Raw genomic sequence first — 22,855 nt, 5'->3', positions numbered from 1 at the left:
GTCATGGGTGGGGTTTTATCTAAATGACTAAAGTATGAATTGTATAAATGTTTCACCTCCAGGACTGGAACCCCAGCACGGCACGGGTGCACTGTTTTGAGGAGGCGTGCACCATGGTGGCAGAGTTCATCCCTGCAGACAGGAAGCTGAGTGAGGCGGGGTTCACTGCCTCGGGGAACCGCCTCTTCCAGCTCCTCATTAAAGGAGTTCTGTATGAGTGCTGCGTAGAGTTCTGTCAGGTGGGGGGATCCAAGTGTTCTGTTACAAAGCATTGTACAAATGACATGCATTTTAGATCATAATATCATATTCATGCTTGGTGAATAGGATGGATGGATGGATGGATTGGTTGGTTGATTTAGTTAGTTTAATGATTGATTGATTGATTGATTGACTAACTAATATATTGTGTGCCTCTGTCTCCAGAGCAAGGCGACAGGCGAGGAGATCACGGAGGGCGAGGTGCTCCTAGGGGTGGACATGCTGTGTGGGAATGGCTGTGACGACCTGGACCTGTCCTTACTGTCCTGGATGCAGAACCTGTCCCACAGTGTCTTTTCCTGTGCCTTCGAGCAGAAGTTGCTTCAGATCCATGTGGACCGCCTGGCCAAGCCTGCCAAGGCCAGCTACGCAGACCTCCTCACCCCTCTCATCAGCAAACTATCCCCCTACCCCTCCTCGCCCCTCCGCCGCCCCCAGTCCGCAGACACCTACATGTCCCGGTCTCTGAACCCGGCCTTGGATGGCCTGTCATATGGGCTGTCTGGCCAGGAGAAGAGGGGCCCAGGGGGGGACACGGCAGGGAGGAAGGGGATGTCCCCCATGTCTCATTCCTTCGCTAACTTCCACACGGGGGGACAGAGTCTGAGCAGGAGTCTGATGCTGGACAGCTATGACTGCCACAGCATCTTTGAGGAGTCTCCTGAGAGGTGTGAAAGATGAGGATACTTTAGATTTATGTTGCACTTTTTCAAAAACATTTTTCTTATGTAGTACGGGCATGACAAGTCATTAAAGTTTTCCTGTAGAAGAATGGCCGAGCATCGTCTAGGGTAGACTAAGCATTGACATGATTTCACCTGTTGGATTCAGCCTGGAGTAGACGGAGGACTAAGCTCTGTAGTAGGAAGCACTAGAGAGCCTCTACCTTCAACGACTGTCGAAGAAGACGCTCAGTGATGCTCAGTGATGTGACAGTAGTGATTATCTGAGGAGTGTCTGGACATTACAGCAGTCGTTATTGCAGTAACATGCACATTACGTAGTCCATTAATGTGGTCTCTCTGGGTCTGTCTCTGTAGCTCCAGGACGGACACGCCCGTGGATAAGATGATGAGTTCAGGCACCCTGCGCCCCGACTCCGCCCCTGGAGAGGATGCCCCGTCACCAGGCTCTGCAGAGAGGAACGAGGTAAACACCTGATGAGGAGGATTTACAATGTCTCTTTTGCTAAATATACACATTTTGGCCTTTTGAACCGGTTCAGACAAACCCATACAGAGTCATCTTCCCTACTGATGTGTGATGATTGGTGTTGTGGAGAGAGTTACTTTCAAAGATGGTGGCGTCCCTCACTCTAAATATAGGCCTGAGATGAATCTGTCTGAGAGACTCACTGAGTCATTGACCGTCTGTGGCTTACAGAGCCTGGGTTACACCCAAGACCTGCCGCCTGTCCTATTCTCTTTCCTCATCCCTCTCTCTCTTTCACTCTGTCTTACAGAACAGTACAGCCCAAAGGACACTAGTTGCCTGACTTCCCTCTAATTATGGCCTAGCCTTAGAGGAGAGCAGACTGTTCTCTGCTCTGCCCTGCCACAGCTGTCCTGTCTAGCCTATAGCCAGACTGAATGTAAAGCCCTGCTCTGCCCTGCCACAGCTGTCCTGTCTAGCCTATAGCCAGACTGTTCTCTGCTCTACCCTGCCACAGCTGTCCTGTCTAGCCTATAGCCAGACTGTGAATGTAAAGCCCTGCTCTGCCCTGCCACAGCTGTCCTGTCTAGCCTATAGCCAGACTGTTCTCTGCTCTGCCCTGCCACAGCTGTCCTGTCTAGCCTATAGCCAGACTGAGTGTAAAGCCCTGCTCTGCCCTGCCACAGCTGTCCTGTCTAGCCTATAGCCAGACTGTTCTCTGCTCTGCCCTGCCACAGCTGTCCTGTCTAGCCTATAGCCAGACTGAGTGTAAAGCCCTGCTCTGCCCTGCCACAGCTGTCCTGTCTAGCCTATAGCCAGACTGTTCTCTGCTCTACCCTGCCACAGCTGTCCTGTCTAGCCTATAGCCAGACTGTTCTCTGCTCTACCCTGCCACAGCTGTCCTGTCTAGCCTATAGCCAGACTGTGAGTGTAAAGCCCTGCTCTGCCCTGCCACAGCTGTCCTGTCTAGCCTATAGCCAGACTGTGAGTGGAAAGCCCTGCTCTACCCTGCCACAGCGGTCCTGTCTAGCCTATAGCCAGACTGTGAGTGTAAAGCCCTGCTCTACCCTGCCACAGCTGTCCTGTCTAGCCTATAGCCAGACTGTGAGTGTAAAGCCCTGCCACAGCTGTCCTGTCTAGCCTATAGCCAGACTGTGAGTGTAAAGCCCTGCCACAGCTGTCCTGTCTAGCCTATAGCCAGACTGTGAGTGTAAAGCCCTGCCACAGCTGTCCTGTCTAGCCTATAGCCAGACTGTGAGTGTAAAGCCCTGCCACAGCTGTCCTGTCTAGCCTATAGCCAGACTGTGAATGTAAAGCCCTGCTCTACCCTGCCACAGCTGTCCTGTCTAGCCTATAGCCAGACTGTGAGTGTAAAGCCCTGCCACAGCTGTCCTGTCTAGCCTATAGCCAGACTGTGAGTGTAAAGCCCTGCCACAGCTGTCCTGTCTAGCCTATAGCCAGACTGAGTGTAAAGCCATGCTCTGCCCTGCCACAGCTGTCCTGTCTAGCCTATAGCCAGACTGTGAGTGTAAAGCCCTGCCACAGCTGTCCTGTCTAGCCTATAGCCAGACTGTGAATGTAAAGCCCTGCTCTACCCTGCCACAGCTGTCCTGTCTAGCCTATAGCCAGACTGTGAATGTAAAGCCCTGCTCTGCCCTGCCACAGCTGTCCTGTCTAGCCTATAGCCAGACTGAATGTAAAGCCCTGCTCTGCCCTGCCACAGCTGTCCTGTCTAGCCTATAGCCAGACTGTGAATGTAAAGCCCTGCTCTGCCCTGCCACAGCTGTCCTGTCTAGCCTATAGCCAGACTGTGAGTGTAAAGCCCTGCCACAGCTGTCCTGTCTAGCCTATAGCCAGACTGTGAATGTAAAGCCCTGCTCTGCCCTGCCACAGCTGTCCTGTCTAGCCTATAGCCAGACTGTGAGTGTAAAGCCCTGCTCTACCCTGCCACAGCTGTCCTGTCTAGCCTATAGCCAGACTGTGAATGTAAAGCCCTGCTCTACCCTGCCACAGCTGTCCTGTCTAGCCTATAGCCAGACTGTGAGTGTAAAGCCCTGCCACAGCTGTCCTGTCTAGCCTATAGCCAGACTGAGTGTAAAGCCCTGCTCTGCCCTGCCACAGCTGTCCTGTCTAGCCTATAGCCAGACTGTGAGTGTAAAGCCCTGCCACAGCTGTCCTGTCTAGCCTATAGCCAGACTGTGAGTGTAAAGCCCTGCTCTGCCCTGCCACAGCTGTCCTGTCTAGCCTATAGCCAGACTGTGAGTGTAAAGCCCTGCTTAGACTGATAAACAGACCAGTAGCAGAGTGGGACATTAGACTGATAAACAGACCAGTAGCAGAGTGGGACATTAGACTGATAAACAGACCAGTAGCAGAGTGGGACATTAGACTGATAAACAGACCAGTAACATTAGACTGATAAACAGACCAGTAGCAGAGTGGGACATTAGACTGATAAACAGACCAGTAACAGAGTGGGACATTAGACTGATAAACAGACCAGTAACAGAGTGGGACATTAGACTGATAAACAGACCAGTAGCAGAGTGGGACATTAGACTGATAAACGGACCAGTAACATTAGACTGATAAACGGACCAGTAACATTAGACTGATAAACGGACCAGTAACATTAGACTGAGATTTCACCTTCAGATGAGACCCAGCTTCATGGCTCCCTCTGCCACAGTTCGGTGTGTGTTTGTGTAATATATATATATGAGATAGATAGTTTTGGATTTCACACTGGCTATGGTCCCTGCATCAAAAAGGGTGAGTGATGGCAGTGCACATGAATTACTTATTTATTCCAAATTGCTCTCTGTCTATTACCCCCCCGCCTCTCTCTGTCTATACCCCCCGCCTCTCTCTGTCTATACCCCCCGCCTCTCTCTGTCTATACCCCCCGCCTCTCTCTGTCTATACCCCCCGCCTCTCTCTGTCTATACCCCCCGCCTCTCTCTGTCTATACCCCCCGCCTCTCTCTGTCTATACCCCCCGCCTCTCTCTGTCTATACCCCCCCGCCTCTCTCTGTCTATACCCCCCCGCCTCTCTCTGTCTATAACCCCCCCGCCTCTCTCTGTCTATACCCCCCCGCCTCTCTCTGTCTATACCCCCCCGCCTCTCTCTGTCTATACCCCCCCGCCTCTCTCTGTCTATACCCCCCCGCCTCTCTCTGTCTATTACCCCCCCGCCTCTCTCTGTCTATACCCCCCGCCTCTCTCTGTCTATACCCCCCGCCTCTCTCTGTCTATACCCCCCGCCTCTCTCTGTCTATACCCCCCCGCCTCTCTCTGTCTATACCCCCCCGCCTCTCTCTGTCTCTACCCCCCCGCCTCTCTCTGTCTATACCCCCCCGCCTCTCTCTGTCTATTACCCCCCCGCCTCTCTCTGTCTATACCCCCCGCCTCTCTCTGTCTATACCCCCCGCCTCTCTCTGTCTATAACCCCCGCCTCTCTCTGTCTATAACCCCCGCCTCTCTCTGTCTATACCCCCCCGCCTCTCTCTGTCTATACCCCCCCGCCTCTCTCTGTCTATACCCCCCGCCTCTCTCTGTCTATACCCCCCCGCCTCTCTCTGTCTATACCCCCCCGCCTCTCTCTGTCTATACCCCCCCGCCTCTCTCTGTCTATACCCCCCCGCCTCTCTCTGTCTATACCCCCCCGCCTCTCTCTGTCTATACCCCCCCGCCTCTCTCTGTCTATACCCCCCCGCCTCTCTCTGTCTATAACCCCCGCCTCTCTCTGTCTATAACCCCCGCCTCTCTCTGTCTATAACCCCCGCCTCTCTCTGTCTATAACCCCCGCCTCTCTCTGTCTATAACCCCTGCCTCTCTCTGTCTATAACCCCCGCCTCTCTCTGTCTATAACCCCCGCCTCTCTCTGTCTATACCCCCCGCCTCTGTCTATTACCCGCCCCCCGCCTCTCTCTGTCTATACCCCCCGCCTCTCTCTGTCTATACCCCCCGCCTCTCTCTGTCTATAACCCCCGCCTCTCTCTGTCTATAACCCCCGCCTCTCTCTGTCTATATCCCCCCGCCTCTGTCTATTACCCCCCCCCCCGCCTCTCTCTGTCTATTACCCGCCTCTCTCCCTCCTCTTGGTTGTGTTGCTAGCCTGGCCCCCGCCTCTCTCCCTCCTCTTGGTTGTGTTGAAGGGAGGGGAGGGATGAAGGGAGGAGAGGGATCAAAAGCTCTTTGTCCAACTGACGCACACCACAGTCTAGAAGAGAGAGTATGGCCTGACCCTATGATGTCATCTCTATCAAAGACTATATACAGTATCAGTAGACAGATTCTATTTCTCTCCCTCCTCTTGGTTGTGTTGCTAGCCTGGTCCCCGCCTCTCTCTGTCTATTACCCCCCCCCCCCCCCCGCCTCTCTCCCTCCTCTTGGTTGTGTTGCTAGCCTGGCCCCCGCCTCTCTCCCTCCTCTTGGTTGTGTTGAAGGGAGGGGAGGGATGAAGGGAGGAGAGGGATCAAAAGCTCTTTGTCCAACTGACGCACACCACAGTCTAGAAGAGAGAGTATGGCCTGACCCTATGATGTCATCTCTATCAAAGACTATATACAGTATCAGTAGACAGATTCTATTTCTCTCCCTCCTCTTGGTTGTGTTGCTAGCCTGGTCCCCGCCTCTCTCTGTCTATTACCCCCCCCCCCCCCCCCCCCGCCTCTCTCTGTCTATTACCCCCCCCCCCCCCCCCCCCCCGCCTCTCTCTGTCTATTACCCCCGCCTCTCTCCCTCCTCTTGGTTGTGCTGCTAGCCTGGCCCCCGCCTCTCCCTCTCCTCTTGGTTGTGCTGCTAGCCTGGCCCCCTCCCTCTCTCCCTCCTCTTGGTTGTGCTGCTAGCCTGGCCCCCGCCTCTCTCTGTCTATTACCCCCCCCCCCGCCTCTCTCTGTCTATTACCCCCGCCTCTCTCCCTCCTCTTGGTTGTGCTGCTAGCCTGGCCCCCGCCTCTCTCCCTCCTCTTGGTTGTGCTGCTAGCCTGGCCCCCGCCTCTCTCCCTCCTCTTGGTTGTGCTGCTAGCCTGGCCCCCACCTCTCTCCCTCCTCTTGGTTGTGCTGCTAGCCTGGCCCCCTCCCTCTCTCTCTCCTCTTGGTTGTGCTGCTAGCCTGGCCCCCTCCCTCTCTCCCTCCTCTTGGTTGTGCTGCTAGCCTGGCCCCCTCCCTCTCTCCCTCCTCTTGGTTGTGCTGCTAGCCTGGCCCCCGGTCAACGTGTTACGTTAATGCCCATCTGAAAGCAGAGGGTACAGTAGAGGAAGTAATGACATCCTTTTCCTCTCTCTGAAGGGGTGTGCCGTCCCTTCTGGCTTTGAATGTGAAGGGCTCTATGTAAGAAGTTGGCTGTACTTCCAACAGTTGAGAATTTGGTTTGTTGTTTAATAAATGTGTTTTACCACCTTAGTTGCGTGACTCGACAGAGAAGTTTGAAGAGTTCTACCGCCAGCGTCTGAGGGTCCAGCAGCACTTGGAACAGAAGCAGCAGCAGAGACAACTCTACCAGCAGATGCTGCTGGAGGGAGGGGTACAACACAGTGACCAGCCAGCCCCCGGGACAGACGCCATGCAGCACAGCCTCACTGAGAAGTTCCTCAACAGGTTAGACATACACACAGCACAGGACTTCAGTTCCCTAATAGGTCAGGTATTCATTCACCCACCACAGTTCTGCTTGATAATGATTTCCATTTTGACTCTCCTTGTCTTGGACTGTTCTCTCTGCTACAGACCTCAGATGTTACATTATGTAATGTACTAGTTCTTCCTGCACCTAATGGATGGAATAAGAGTTTCTCTGTTGTTGAACATTTCGTTTAAATCAAGCACTCCTCACTCTTTGGAAAAAAACAAACTACACCTGCCAGACTTAGACGGTGCAGCCTTCCCTGTACAACTCATGGAGAGACACTGACCTTATATCTAAACATTCAGGACAGGCTGGGTTCAGCATGATTTAAAACATATGGGAACATTGAGTCTACTTAGAAGAACAGAAAGGAAAGAACTAAGAAAGGCCCCAAAGAATTCTAATGATGTCATTATGCCCTGCCCTTCTAAATAATACAGGGGGAGGGGTGGAGGGGGAGGGATAGAGAGGGAGGGGAAGGGGGAGGGTTGGAGGGGGGGGGGTTGGAGGGGGGAGGGAGGGATGGAGGGGGAAGGGGGAGGGTTGGAGGGGAAGGGGGAGGGGAAGGGGGATGGTTGGAGGGATGAAGGGAGGAGAGGGATCAAAAGCTCTTTGTCCAACTGACGCACACCACAGTCTAGAAGAGAGAGTATGGCCTGACCCTATGATGTCATCTCTATCAAAGACTATATACAGTATCAGTAGACAGATTCTATTTCTCTCCCTCCTCTTGGTTGTGTTGCTAGCCTGGTCCCCGCCTCTCTCCCTCCTCTTGGTTGTGTTGCTAGCCTGGCCCCCGCCTCTCTCCCTCCTCTTGGTTGTGTTGAAGGGAGGGGAGGGATGAAGGGAGGAGAGGGATCAAAAGCTCTTTGTCCAACTGACGCACACCACAGTCTAGAAGAGAGAGTATGGCCTGACCCTATGATGTCATCTCTATCAAAGACTATATACAGTATCAGTAGACAGATTCTATTTCCTGTGGCTGATGTCATAGAGCCCCTATCTAGGGTTGTATATCTATGGTAGAAACACAATGTTAATGAGAGTCCAGCCTGGAGGATGGTCCCCCGTTGGACTGTTGTAATTGTCCTATTCCACAACATGTTTCCTGCTGCTTAGAGAGAGACGTGTTCTTCCACTAACAGGCTCTGAAAGGGGAGGTGGGGAAGGTGGTCTCAGGGGTGTTGTCTATGGGTAGGTGGTTCTCTATGGGTAGGTTGTCTATGGGGTGCGTATAATGGAACTTAGTACGGCGCCCCAGATGGGGCAGGGAGTTGGGCTGGGGAGAGGTGGGTGGGGGGAGGGGTTGCTTGTGGCTTCCTCCACCTCACCTCTCCCCAGCCCAACTCCCAGGCACACCCTGCCCCATCTGGGGCTCTGTACTAAGTTCCATTATACACCCCATCATTACACACCCCATAGACAACCTCCTACCCATAGACAACCACCCGCAACAACACCCCTGAGACCACCTTCCCCAAACCAAACTCCACACACACAAATACATTAACACTAATGCTCCCCTGTTCTTTATGAAGTGTCTTTTAGTACCCTGAGCACCAGCTGCTCCTGTGGTGCCTGGAACCAAACAATCATTATCTAACTATGTTCTCTGTCTGTGTGTCTGGAGCCAGACTCATTATCTAACTATGCTCTCTGCCTGTGTGTCTGGAGCCAGACTGTCATTATCTTACTATGCTCTCTGTCTGTGTGTCTGGAGCCAGACTGTCATTATCTAACTATGCTCTCTGTCATTATCTTACTATGCTCTCTGTCTGTGTGTCTGGAGCCAGACTGTCATTATCTAACTATGTTCTCTGTCTGTGTTTCTGGAGCCAGACTCATTATCTAACTATGCTCTCTGCCTGTGTGTCTGGAGCCAGACTGTCATTATCTTACTATGCTCTCTGTCTGTGTGTCTGGAGCCAGACTGTCATTATCTAACTATGCTCTCTGTCATTATCTTACTATGCTCTCTGTCTGTGCGTCTGGAGCCAGACTGTCATTATCTAACTATGCTCTCTGCCATTATCTTACTACGCTCTCTGTCTGTGTGTCTGGAGCCAGACTGTCATTATCTAACTATGCTCTCTGTCTGTGTGTCTGGAGCCAGACTGTCATTATCTAGCTATGCTCTCTGTCATTATCTAACTATGCTCTCTGCCTGTGTGTCTGGAGCCAGACTGTCATTATCTAGCTATGCTCTCTGTCATTATCTAACTATGCTCTCTGCCTGTGTGTCTGGAGCCAGACTGTCATTATCTTACTATGCTCTCTGCCTGTGTGTATGGAGCCAGACTGCCATTATCTAACTATGCTCTCTGCCTGTGTGTCTGGAGCCAGACTGTCATTATCTAACTATGCTCTCTGCCTGTGTGTCTGGAGCCAGACTGCCATTATCTAACTATGCTCTCTGTCTGTGTGTCTGGAGCCAGACTGTCATTATCTAACTATGCTCTCTGTCATGATCTAACTATGCTCTCTGCCTGTGTGTCTGGAGCCAGACTGTCATTATCTAGCTATGCTCTCTGTCATTATCTAACTATGCTCTCTGCCTGTGTGTCTGGAGCCAGACTGTCATTATCTTACTATGCTCTCTGCCTGTGTGTATGGAGCCAGACTGCCATTATCTAACTATGCTCTCTGCCTGTGTGTCTGGAGCCAGACTGTCATTATCTAACTATGCTCTCTGCCTGTGTGTCTGGAGCCAGACTGCCATTATCTATGCTCTCTGTCTGTGTGTCTGGAGCCAGACTGTCATTATCTAACTATGCTCTCTGTCTGTGTGTCTGGAGCCAGACTGTCATTATCTAACTATGCTCTCTGTCTGTGTGTCTGGAGCCAGACTGTCATTATCTAGCTATGATCTCTGTCATTATCTAACTATGCTCTCTGCCTGTGTGTCTGGAGCCAGACTGTCATTATCTAACTATGCTCTCTGTCTGTGTGTCTGGAGCCAGACTGTCATTATCTAACTATGCTCTCTGTCATTATCTTACTATGCTCTCTGTCTGTGTGTCTGGAGCCAGACTGTCATTATCTAACTATGCTCTCTGTCTGTGTGTCTGGAGCCAGACTGTCATTATCTAACTATGCTGACATCAGAGAGTGACATTTACATGAATTACATTAGTAAAGAGACATGACACAAGACCAGCAGAGATTACACCTGTGTGTGTGTGTGTGTGTGTTACCCGGTGTGTTCTGTCTACCCAGGTCTATTCAGAAGCTGGAGGAGTTGAATTTAGGGATGGAGAGTCTAGGCGAGGTCCAGTCTCTGTCCCAGCAGTGTAACGGCACGGGCCCGACTCCCGAGAACAACAACAACGGTGACCCCGCAGGCTTGACCCCTGACCCCACTGTGACCCTGACCCCCGAGCAGGGCCGCCCTCAGGGAGGAGGGGTGGTCAGCAGCACCCCACAACGCACCGCAGGGGGACGGGAGGTGCCCCTACCTAATGAATCCCCCGTGGTCTCCCAGAGGTGAGATACGTGTGTGTGAGGGGTGGTGGAGTGTGTCTGTGGGTGGGGTGTCTATATGGCGAGTGTATATACATGTGTTTTTCTTTGTGTACATGGCAGGGTTTCTATTAGGAACATTTGGCACTGGACCCCGTGACCGGCAAGATTTTTATTTACCAGACATGAGAAATTCATATGTATTGGCTGCATAACGCGTTAGAGTCCACCCACTGTAAACTCAATCACATTATTATTATTATAATTCATCTGAACAGAATATAAATTGGCCTGTAAAGTTGTAATACAACAATGTTCTTATACCAACGACAGGTTTTATTGTAAAGCATAGCACTGCCTGTTGTATCTTCATCCCTGCTGGAAATCAGAAATGAATATCATGAAGAAACACAATTCAGCCTAGAAGGACAAGTCGCCTTCACATGAATTAAACACAATATGTACTATTGCATATCATTTGTGAACGACCTGTCCTATAGGCTGTTTGTATGAACATTTTAATTAATAAATAACAAAGCACAGCTGTTTTCAAATCAAATCGAGGTCTCTCTAATTTAATTTAGCCTGAAATAGGCCTAATAAATAACTGGGGAGAGGTGTTGGAGGAACACCAGGGCCAGTCTGCCCCAGTCCCACTGCCATTCAGCACCACAGCAGGGGAAAGAGGCCTAATAAATAACAACTGGGGAGAGGTGTTGGAGGAACACCAGGGCCGGTCTGCCCCAGTCCCACTGCCATTCAGCACCACAGCAGGGGAAAGAGGCCTAATAAATAACAACTGGGGAGAGGTGTTGGAGGAACACCAGGGCCAGTCTGCCCCAGTCCCACTGCCATTCAGCACCACAGCAGGGGAAAGAGGCCTAATAAATAACAACTGGGGAGAGGTGTTGGAGGAACACCAGGGCCGGTCTGCCCCAGTCCCACTGCCATTCAGCACCACAGCAGGGGAAAGAGGCCTAATAAATAACAACTGGGGAGAGGTGTTGGAGGAACACCAGGGCCAGTCTGCCCCAGTCCCACTGCCATTCAGCACCACAGCAGGGGAAAGAGGCCTAATAAATAACAACTGGGGAGAGGTGTTGGAGGAACACCAGGGCCGGTCTGCCCCAGTCCCACTGCCATTCAGCACCACAGCAGGGGAAAGAGGCCACAAAAGGAGGAAGGTATAAAACTAATGTTGGACAGTCACATTTCATATGTAAATAAATTAATTAAGGCTGGTTCATTGATATAAATCTTATTTTACAACGCTCCAGTGAAACGAGGCCCACGCCATGCATTTATGAAAGTGCTTGTTTCCAGAGATCAAATGATCTCTCTTTACAGTTCTACTGGATGATAATAAATTGTTTATTATCATTTGACCTATCTTGGGGTCGTGACTCATATACGTGGCTTATTGAAAACTACTCTGTTTCCTACTATAGACAGTTGGCTGCCTAGTGATTGCAACATTTTAACTGATGTGAATAGTTGTCAACGATGTTTAGTTTAAGTGTTACTGAATAAACTCAACTGAAATGCACATGATCCACATCATTACTCTAGTCTATAAATCCATTCCAGGTCGTTATACTAGACATGACAGAGGGGTGGCAGCAGACGTGCTAGGACAGGCCTGACCAACACAATAATATGCCTCTAACTTAGTTGGGTGTGCGGTGGACCTTGGCCTGCTGCTGTTGGAAAGTAAAACTTGTCCAACTCCTTGGAGCAGCTTGATGCACATCAGCCTCATTACTTTGTCCTCAAGAAGGCGGCCATCTTGAGGCCATCTTTACTCTGTTTTTGGAGAAAGAATCCCCTCTCTGCGGGAACACTGGAACTGGGGATAATCTACACAATCTTCGTAAAGTTTGCCAGTCGAGGGACACTTAGCTGAAGTCTCTTAGGAGGACCTTGTGTTTTTAAAGGGAGTAACAATAGAAACACACGCCTACACTAATGTCCCAGCAGCTTCAGGATATAAACATTTTTATTGTTCTCCAATGGCGGCCTACCAGAAAACAGTGGTTAACTGCCTTGTTCAGGGACTCAATCCAGCAACCTTTCGGTTACCTGCCTCCCACTGATTTATTATCCTATGAAGTATATTTCCTTTACATTTGGAGCACATCCACCAGCATTGAATCAAAACATTATTTTGTAATGGCCGGCAACAAGTTCTACACTTATCAGCCAAAGGCAGGCATTTGCCTGCTCACGGAAACCCTGGTACAGGGTATGCACAGAGCAATGTACTCATGCTATATCTGTGTGTGTTCTAGTCCCCAGAAAGTAGCTGGACAGACCTCTGGATTAGATGACTCGCCAGGAGCCCTCACCCGGAGTAAAGAGGTAGGTTCTCTTTCTCTCACATACAGTCTCTGTCTCCACTCCCACTGTAGGCTTAGCAGGACATGAATCTCTCTCTGGGATGGGATAGGGTGGGGGGAGAGGCATCCTGTATCCACTATGATGTCATGCACAGTAACCCTGGATTATACTCTGAGGAGTGGAGATTTAATCCATTAGATTCCAGTTAAATCAGCAGTGATAAAGGCTGTTGGCTCTATTTCAGAATCATGAATAGCATAAGGCATAGAAGATCAACACAGATTATACTGGTAATTACAGAGCCTTCAGAAAGTATTCACACCCCTTGGCCTTTTCCACGTTTGGTTGTAGATTGTTTTGGTTCACTGGCTTACACACAATACCCCAAAAAGTCAGTGGAATTATGTTTTTAGATTTTTTAAATAAATTGATTGCAAATTAAAAGCTTAATTGTCTTGAGTCTAAGTATTCAACCCCTTTGTTATGGCAAGCCTAAATAAATTCAGGAGTAACAATTTGATCAACATGATTTTTAAATGATTTTTAAATGACTACCTCATCGCTGTACCCCACACATATCTGTAAGGTCCCTCAGTTGAGCAGTGAATTTCAAACACAGATTCAACCACAAATACCAGGGAGGTTTTCCAATGCTTCACAAGGAAGGGCTCCTATTGGTAGATGGGTAAAAAAAAAGAGCAGACATTGAATATCCCTTTGAGCATGGTGAAGTTATTCATTACAATTTGGATGTTGTATCAATACACCCAGTCACTACATGATACAGGCGTCCTGCCTAACTCAGTTGCCGGAAATGATTGACAATAACCTTAAAACACAAGGCCAAATCTACACTGGAGTTGTGGCCCAAGTTAGTGTTGACTTAAATCTACGGCAAGATGCAAATGGTTGTCTAGAAGTGATAAACAACCAATTTGACAGAGCTTGATGAATTTTGAAAATAATCATGGGTAAATGTTGCACAATCCAGGTGTGGAAAGCTCTTAGAGACTTACAGCTGTAATCACTGCCAAATGTGCTTCTACAAAGTATTGACTCATTGCATTTCATTTTCAATCAATTTGCTGAAATGTCTAAAAACATGTTCACTTTGTCATTGTGTAGATTAATGAGGAAAATGTTTTATTTAATCAATTTTGAATTCAGGCTGTAACACAACATGTGAAAGTCAAGGGGTATGAATACCTTCTGAAGACGCTGTTAAACCCATAGTGCATTTGGAAAGTATTCAGACCCCTTGACGTTTTCCACATGGATACTGTTATGGGAATTTCAGAATTCCTGTGTGTTCATTAATCAATTCAATTTGAAATCACTCTGTTTCTAAAGATTTGTAAGACCCTTATTTGCATAAAATAGACAAGAGACCAGTCTTATTAAAATGAGATAATAGTATTTATTCTCGGAGCGCGCTCCCATGGAACCATGTACAACAGTTTATATACAAAATATGACGTCATTGGTTATAGAATGAATCTCCTCCTCTCGACCAAGACAAAGCAGGTTCAAAAGTTTATTCCAACCCACTAGCGCACACTTCAGACACACACGATATATCAAGATTATCTTCTGAAGTCTCACCATTATCTATCACTATTTAGCAGACAGTTCCAGATAACGGAAAACCTAGGGAGGCTCTCGCTGTCTTATCTAAACGCCCCAGAGATAAAGTGGAGTCGGTTCAAACATAGGTTAATGATCCTTTTTGCTTACTTTTAAAACCCACAACCCATTCCTCCCCAACCTAGCTGGAATGGTGTTTTATTATGTTTAATTACTCCTTGTTCATGCTACATAATCCCTTATGAATTAACATTATTAATCAGATATAATAAAACAGGGTAGAGTTTAATTAGTTATAGTTATATTTAAATGTAGATATTGTTTAGTCATTATTCATAAAATTCCTATCAGTTACATTACAGCCTTATTCTAAAATGGATTAAATAAAACTATTTCCTCAGCATTCTACAAACAATACCCCATAATAACAAAGCGAAAAGGTTTAGAAATCTTTGCAAATTTATTAAAATAAAAAAACATACCGTATTTACATAAGTATTCAGACTCTTTGCTATGAGACTCGAAACTGAGCTCAGGTGCATCCTGTTTCCATTGATCATCCTTGATTTTTCTGCAACTTGGAGTCCACCTGTGGTAAATTAAATTGATTGGACATGATTTAGAAAGGCACCTATCTATATAAGGTCCCACAGTTAACAGTGCATGTCAGAGCAAAAACCAAGTCATGAGGTCGAAGGAATTGTCCGTAGAGCCCCGAGACTGGATTGTGTCCAGGCACAGATCTGGGGAAGGAAACCAAAACATTTCTGCAGCATTGAAGGTCCCAATCATTCTTAAATGGAAGACGTTTGGAACCACCTGAGCAATCAGGGGAGAAGGGCCTTGGTCTGGAAGGTGACCAAGAACCAGATGGTCACACTGACAGAGCTCTAGAGTTCCTCTGTGGAGATGGGAGAACCTTCCAGAAGGACAACCATCTCTGCAGCTCTCTACCATAAAGGCCTTTATGGTAGAGTGGACAGATAGAAGCCACTCCTCAGTAAAAGGCACATGACAGCTGCTTGGAGTTTGCCAAAAGGCACCTAAAGGACTCTCAGACCATGAGAACCAAGATTCTCTGGTCTAATGAAACCAAGATTGAACTCTTTGGCCTGAATGCCAAGCGTCACGTCTGGAGGAAACCTGGCACCATCCCTACGGTGCCGCATGGTGGTGGGAGCATCATGCTGTGGGGATGTTTTTCAGCAGCAGGGACTGGGAGACTAGTCAGGATTGAGGAAAAGATGAACGGAGCAAAGTACAGGGATCCTTGATGAAAACCTGCTCCAGAGTGCTCTGGACCTCAGACTGGGGGCGAAGGTTAACCTAACAGGACAACAACCCTATGCAAACAGCCAAGACAACGCAGGAGTGGCTTCGGGACAAGTCTCTGAATGTCCTTGAGTGGTCCAGCCAGAGCCCGGACTTGAATCCGGTCGAACATCTCTGGAGACCTGAAAATAGCTGTGCTGCGACGCTCCCCATCTAACCTGACAGAGCTTGACAGGAACTGCAGAAACTCCCCAAATACAGGTGTGCCAAGCTTATGGCGTCATAGCCACAAAGACTCAAGGCTGTAATCGCTGCCAAAAGGTGCTTCAAAAAAGTACTGAGTAAAGGGTCTGAATACTTATGTAAATGTTTCAGTATTTCATATTTCAGTTTATTTTTTATAATTCAGCAAAAATGTCTTAAGCATTTTTTGCTTTGCCATTATGGGTTAATGTGTGTAGCTTAATGAGGGGGGACTGTATCTGTGTTTGTGGGCAGGCCTATGTCTGTGGGCAGGTCTGTGTCTGTGGGCAGGTCTGTGTCTGTGGGCAGGTCTGTGTTTGTGAGAGACTGAGACCTAAGTGTTCTTAAGTCTGCTGGCGGGCTACTTTGGCATATTTTCTACTAGCGCGGTACCTGAGGATAGAGGGCTATTTTAATTCTGGTCTCTGATGTTCATTTTGTGTGTTGCAGGGGGACAAGGCCAAGCCCCTGTTTGTAGCTGTGAATACCCTGGAAGACACTCAGGCAGTGCGCGCTGTAGCCTTCCACCCCACGGGAGCGCTATACGCCGTGGGCTCCAACTCTAAGACGCTACGCGTGTGTGCCTACCCAAACGCACCACTCGACACCAGGTAATACACACACACACAGCCTAATCATTCCTGAAATGATTTATCTACTGTTCAACTACTTTGAGCTATTCTGCTGTTAAGAGACTACGATTTAGCCCTCTCTCTCTCTCCCCCTCCCCTCCCTCAGTGGGGTATCAGGTATGACCAAGCAGCCGGAGGTTTGTTTTAAGAGGAATAAGCACCATAAGGGTTCTATCTACTGTGTGGCCTGGAGTCACTGTGGACAGCTGCTAGCCACTGGCTCCAACGACAAATATGTCAAAGTCCTGCCCTTTAGCTCAGAGACCTGCAACGCCACAGGTAAACTCAATACAAGGGTTGGGAGGCTATTCCATCTTACATACACTCTATACACAGATTAGGATCAATTCCATTTAATTCATCTCCTGAAATGACTGACTATTGAGTAAAATCCAATGTACAACTGACAATGAAACTTGCAGTTGTCTTATTTTCTCTTCGAACTCTTTTAGTTTGTTTTCATCTTACTCCCACTCTCTGTTTCTGTCCCTCTCTCAGGTCCAGACCTGGAGTTCAGTATGCACGACGGTACCATCAGAGACCTGGCGTTCATGGAGGGACCAGAAAGTGGAGGGGCCATTCTGATCAGCGCCGGAGCTGGAGACTGTAACATCTACACCACTGACTGTCAGAGAGGACAGGGCTTACACGCTCTCAGTGGACACACAGGTACACACACACTCATGTACTACTTACTTAATCATATCATATTTCCTATATGGAACATAAAGGCCTCCACGAGAGAGCGACGTGAGACTGATGATCTGTGCCTTCATCTTCAGGTCATATCCTGTCTCTGTATACGTGGGGAGGGTGGATGATAGCGTCAGGCTCTCAGGACAAGACTGTGAGGTTCTGGGACCTGAGAGTACCGAGCTGCGTTAGAGTGGTGGGCACTGCCTTTCATGGATCAGGTGAGTACTGCTACCTCACACACACACACACACACACACACACACACGTGTTTCTTTGACTCACTTACATATGTCTCTCTCGTCCTCTCAGGCAGTCCTGTTGCCTCGGTAGCGGTGGACCCTAGCGGTCGTCTCCTAGCGACGGGCCAGGAGGACAGCGGCTGTATGCTTTATGACATCAGAGGGGGACGCATGGTGCAGACATACCGGCCCCACTCCAGTGATGTGCGCTCCGTTAGGTTCTCCCCCGGGGCACACTACCTGCTCACTGGTTCCTACGACACCAAGGTCATGATCAGCAACCTACAAGGTAAGGAAGACATCTAGTGGCTACGTCTGAAATGGATTCTATTTTCTATGCACAGTTCGAAACATCATCAAGCTACACACAATGACAAAGCAAAAAAAAGACCTCATTTACATAAGTATTCAGACCATTTACTCAGTACTTTGTTGAAGCACCTTTGGCAGTTATTACAGCCTTGAGTCTTCTTGGGTATGACGCTACAAGCTTGACATACAGTGCCTTGCGAAAGTATTCGGCCCCCTTGAACTTTGCGACCTTTTGCCACATTTCAGGCTTCAAACATAAAGACATAAAACTGTATTTTTTTGTGAAGAATCAACAACAAGTGGGACACAATCATGAAGTGGAACGACATTTATTGGATATTTCAAACTTTTTTAACAAATCAAAAACTGAAAAATTGGGCGTGCAAAATTATTCAGCCCCCTTAAGTTAATACTTTGGAGCGCCACCTTTTGCTGCGATTACAGCTGTAAGTCGCTTGGGGTATGTCTCTATCAGTTTTGCACATCGAGAGACGGACATTTTTTCCCATTCCTCCTTGCAAAACAGCTCGAGCTCAGTGAGGTTGGATGGAGAGCATTTGTGAACAGCAGTTTTCAGTTCTTTCCACAGATTCTCGATTGGATTCAGGTCTGGACTTTGACTTGGCCATTCTAACACCTGGATATGTTTATTTTTGAACCATTCCATTGTAGATTTTGCTTTATGTTTTGGATCATTGTCTTGTTGGAAGACAAATCTCCGTCCCAGTCTCAGGTCTTTTGCAGACTCCATCAGGTTTTCTTCCAGAATGGTCCTGTATTTGGCTCCATCCATCTTCCCATCAATTTGAACCATCTTCCCTGTCCCTGCTGAAGAAAAGCAGGCCCAAACCATGATGCTGCCACCACCATGTTTGACAGTGGGGATGGTGTGTTCAGCTGTGTTGCTTTTACGCCAAACATAACGTTTTGCATTGTTGCCAAAAAGTTCAATTTTGGTTTCATCTGACCAGAGCACCTTCTTCCACATGTTTGGTGTGTCTCCCAGGTGGTTTGTGGCAAACTTTAAACAACACTTTTTATGGATATCTTTAAGAAATGGCTTTCTTCTTGCCACTCTTCCATAAAGGCCAGATATGTGCAATATACGACTGATTGTTGTCCTATGGACAGTCTCCCACCTCAACTGTAGATCTCTGCAGTTCATCCAGAGTGATCATGGGCCTCTTGGCTGCATCTCTGATCAGTCTTCTCCTTGTATGAGCTGAAAGTTTAGAGGGACGGCCAGGTCTTGGTAGATTTGCAGTGGTCTGATACTCCTTCCATTTCAATATTATCGCTTGCACAGTGCTCCTTGGGATGTTTAAAGCTTGGGAAATCTCCAAATCTCTTGAACTTTGCGACCTTTTGCCACATTTCAGGCTTCAAACATAAAGATATAAAACTGTATTTTTTTGTGAAGAATCAACAACAAGTGGGACACAATCATGAAGTGGAACAACATTTATTGGATATTTCAAACTTTTTTAACAAATCAAAAACTGAAAAATTGGGCGTACAAAATTATTCAGCCCCTTTACTTTCAGTGCAGCAAACTCTCTCCAGAAGTTCAGACATAGAGACATACCCCAAGCGACTTACAGCTGTAATTGCAGCAAAAGGTGGCGCTACAAAGTATTAACTTAAGGGGGCTGAATAATTTTGCACGCCCAATTTCTCAGTTTTTGATTTGTTAAAAAAGTTTGAAATATCCAATAAATGTCGTTCCACTTCATGATTGTGTCCCACTTGTTGTTGATTCTTCACAAAAAAATAGTTTTATATCTTTATGTTTGAAGCCTGAAATGTGGCAAAAGTTCGCAAAGTTCAAGGGGGCCGAATACTTTCGCAAGGCACTGTACCTCGACACTGGTGCCCCCGCACATCGACTCTAACGGTACCCCCTGTATATAGTCTCGCTATTGTTATTTTACTGCTGCTCTTTAACTACTTGTTACTTTTAGTTTTTAAACTACATTGTTGGTTAGGGGCTTGTAAGTAAGCATTTCACTGTAAGGTCGACTACACCTGTTGTATTCGGCGCATATGGCTAATAACATTTGATTTGAATACTTGTGTAAATAAGGTATTTAATAAATTTCTAAAAACCTGTTTTCGCTTTGTCATTATAGGGTATTGTGTGTAGATTTGATGAAAACATTTTTTAATCCATTTTGAATTCAGGCTGTAACACCACAACATGTGGAGTAAGTCAAGGGGTATTAATACTTTCTGAAGGCACTGTAGTGCACTACTTTCAACCAGGGCCCATAGATCTCTGGTCAAAAGCAATGCACTATGTAGGGACTAGGATGGCATTTCAGACAGTCGCTAAATAGTCTGGTGATGGTTGTTGTTCAACTGTTGTGTGTTGGCAGTCTGACAGTGGTTTGTGTGATTTGTTGGTCTAATCATAAAGCAAAAAAAAACTAGACGTATTTATTTGGTTTAGCTGCTTTCAATGACTTATGAGGAATCACTATCCAGGATGGAAAGCTAGCCAGTGGCCAAAATGCCTGAGTTCCATCCCTGCTCACAAGTCCAAGCACATGTATTTAGGCTCTTTGTACACACAATAATGAGTTTTTGTCTGTGCAGGTGACTTGACGAAGCCGTTGCCCCTGACTCTGGTAGGGGAGCACGGTGACAAGGTGATTCAGTGCAGGTGGCACACGCACGACCTGTCCTTCCTCTCCTCCTCCGCTGACCGTACCGTCACACTCTGGACACACAACCCCTAACACACACACGACCTGTCCTTCCTCTCCTCCTCTGCTGACCGTACCGTCACACTCTGGACACACAACCCCTAACACACACACACACACACACGACCTGTCCTTCCTCTCCTCCTCCGCTGACCGTACCGTCACACTCTGGACACACACTCAACTAAACCCCTAGTACACACACACAACCTGTCCTTCCTCTCCTCCTCTGCTGACCGTACCGTCACACACTCAACCCAACCCCTAACACACACACACACACACACACACACGACCTGTCCTTCCTCTCCTCCTCTGCTGACCGTACCGTCACACTCTGGACACACAACCCCTAACACACACACACACACACACACGACCTGTCCTTCCTCTCCTCCTCTGCTGACCGTACCGTCACACTCTGGACACACAACCCCTAACACACACACACAACCTGTCCTTCCTCTCCTCCTCCGCTGACCGTACCGTCACACTCTGGACACACAACCCCTAACACACACACGACCTGTCCTTCCTCTCCTCCTCTGCTGACCGTACCGTCACACTCTGGACACACAACCCCTAACACACACACACACACACACACAACCTGTCCTTCCTCTCCTCCTCCGCTGACCGTACCGTCACACTCTGGACACACACTCAACTAAACCCCTAGTACACACACACAACCTGTCCTTCCTCTCCTCTGCTGACCGTACCGTCACACACTCAACCCAATCCCTAGTACACACACAGTGGACATGAATAACCTATAATACACAACCTGGATGCACCCTACACTCCCTCACCAGTTGCAACCAACAGGACGGTTTATCCCTCTGGAGTGAAGTCCGAGTGGTTGTATCAAGGTTTGATTTCATGCTGGGCTCCCCTCACATCACTGCTTCTGGGAACAACTCTCACTCTGGCAACTGCATCCTGTACTTAGTGGTTCAACAGGTGTGTCTGGGGGGTGGGATACAATGGGGGAAGTACACCAACTGGAGATGTTTTGCTACAGTGCATTGTTTCATATGGTGCCTTGAGTTATCCAGTTTCCACAAGAGCTTTATCAATACAGAAACCCACGTGGGTCCTCTCCATTTCGGGGTCAAAGTTATGTGACATCATTCCAGAAACAAAATGTACATTCCTCATTAGTTTGCACAGTCAGTGTGTTTGTTACAACTTGTTACCATGCTGCTATTATTTGAGAAGAAACCAATGTTGTGATCTAAACTGCTGACTGTGTGGTTCATTACATCAGGTGATCAGTGTGGGATATCAACTATCGAGTTGAATCTGTTGCGTCGATCAATTAGCCGTTGTCAATACTACTAGTATACCCCTAATGTGGAACTTTCCGATGTCTAACGCTACTGTGCAAGTTTACCTATCGCGTCGCTGGCTTTGTAAAAAAATATACTTTTTTGGGGGGGGGGGGGGGACTTGTACATTGTCGTGTTTAGTGCAAAATGCTGTCTTCGGGCAGATATGGTGTTTCTTGCATTGGCTTGCTTACAAATGGAAAAATAAAATACTGGTTTTACATCGACATGGAAGGGAATTACAGATCTACTTTTTGGCTTGGCCAGATGCAGCAGCATACGGTTAAGTTGTAAGCAACAATCACTTGTATAGCTTTACTTAGTTCTGCAATGTTACTGGTTGTTACCTAGATGGCAGTCTTTGACCATTTAAAAGGGATTCTTATGCACAATGAAATCTTAGAAAAAGCTCGACATCACATTTATGAACCTGTATTGAGGGCCATGTTTAGTTTCTGTATCTTATGCAGGCTTGAGTTTTAGGTTTTGTTCATCAATTTTAAAATAAGGCCAAACTAATAGATGTATTTATTGTATGTCTAGTCATGATTTTCTGTTGATATGAAATAAGATGGTGGTTCTTGTATTTAGCTTTTATAAAAACTTGTTTTAAGAAGTGACTAAGAGATGGAAGTGTGTTCTCTGCGGTGGTATGTAAATAAAAGCCTCTGACCCTCGACTGAACTAGTGTGATCTGATAGGATATACTATGCATAGGACTGCAGTTAGTACACACTAAAAGGTCTGAAGTTTGAGATGTATCATTCAAGAACTTTAGGAATAAGATGTAAGCATACTTCCAGGGCCGACAGATGGCCGCCTCGCGTTCCTAGGAATTGTTTTTTGTCAGAAACATCTGCTAACCATGTGTGTGACAAATAAAATGTTATGGTTCAATTACACACCTAGCCTCACGGTTTGGTAGTTGCCTTGTGGAAAGCTGTGCTTCGACACCTCTCCAGCTAACTCAACTTTGGGTTTGGTGAACCATTAAAGACAAAACA

General features: G+C 47.7%; 1 protein-coding gene across 1 annotated transcript in view; it reads left to right on the top strand.

The window, feature by feature from the left end:
• Positions 1–22,855, top strand: part of LOC139387589 (WD repeat-containing protein 47-like) — a 29,216-nt gene extending 6,361 nt beyond the window's left edge. The window contains exons 6-17 of the mRNA XM_071133936.1: positions 63–239; positions 427–929; positions 1,302–1,410; positions 6,820–7,013; positions 10,258–10,524; positions 12,789–12,858; positions 16,387–16,547; positions 16,675–16,847; positions 17,067–17,237; positions 17,351–17,482; positions 17,574–17,792; positions 20,411–22,855. Of these exons, the coding sequence (XP_070990037.1) occupies positions 63–239; positions 427–929; positions 1,302–1,410; positions 6,820–7,013; positions 10,258–10,524; positions 12,789–12,858; positions 16,387–16,547; positions 16,675–16,847; positions 17,067–17,237; positions 17,351–17,482; positions 17,574–17,792; positions 20,411–20,553 (2,319 nt within the window). The 3' untranslated portion in view covers positions 20,554–22,855. The remainder of the gene's footprint in view (positions 1–62; positions 240–426; positions 930–1,301; positions 1,411–6,819; positions 7,014–10,257; positions 10,525–12,788; positions 12,859–16,386; positions 16,548–16,674; positions 16,848–17,066; positions 17,238–17,350; positions 17,483–17,573; positions 17,793–20,410) is intronic.

This window comes from Oncorhynchus clarkii, chromosome 28 (assembly GCF_045791955.1).
Source record: "Oncorhynchus clarkii lewisi isolate Uvic-CL-2024 chromosome 28, UVic_Ocla_1.0, whole genome shotgun sequence".
In the NCBI taxonomy this organism is placed as follows: domain Eukaryota; kingdom Metazoa; phylum Chordata; class Actinopteri; order Salmoniformes; family Salmonidae; genus Oncorhynchus; species Oncorhynchus clarkii.
The sequence above is the reverse complement of the archived record's forward strand: the minus strand, read 5'-3'. Positions and strand labels throughout refer to the sequence as shown.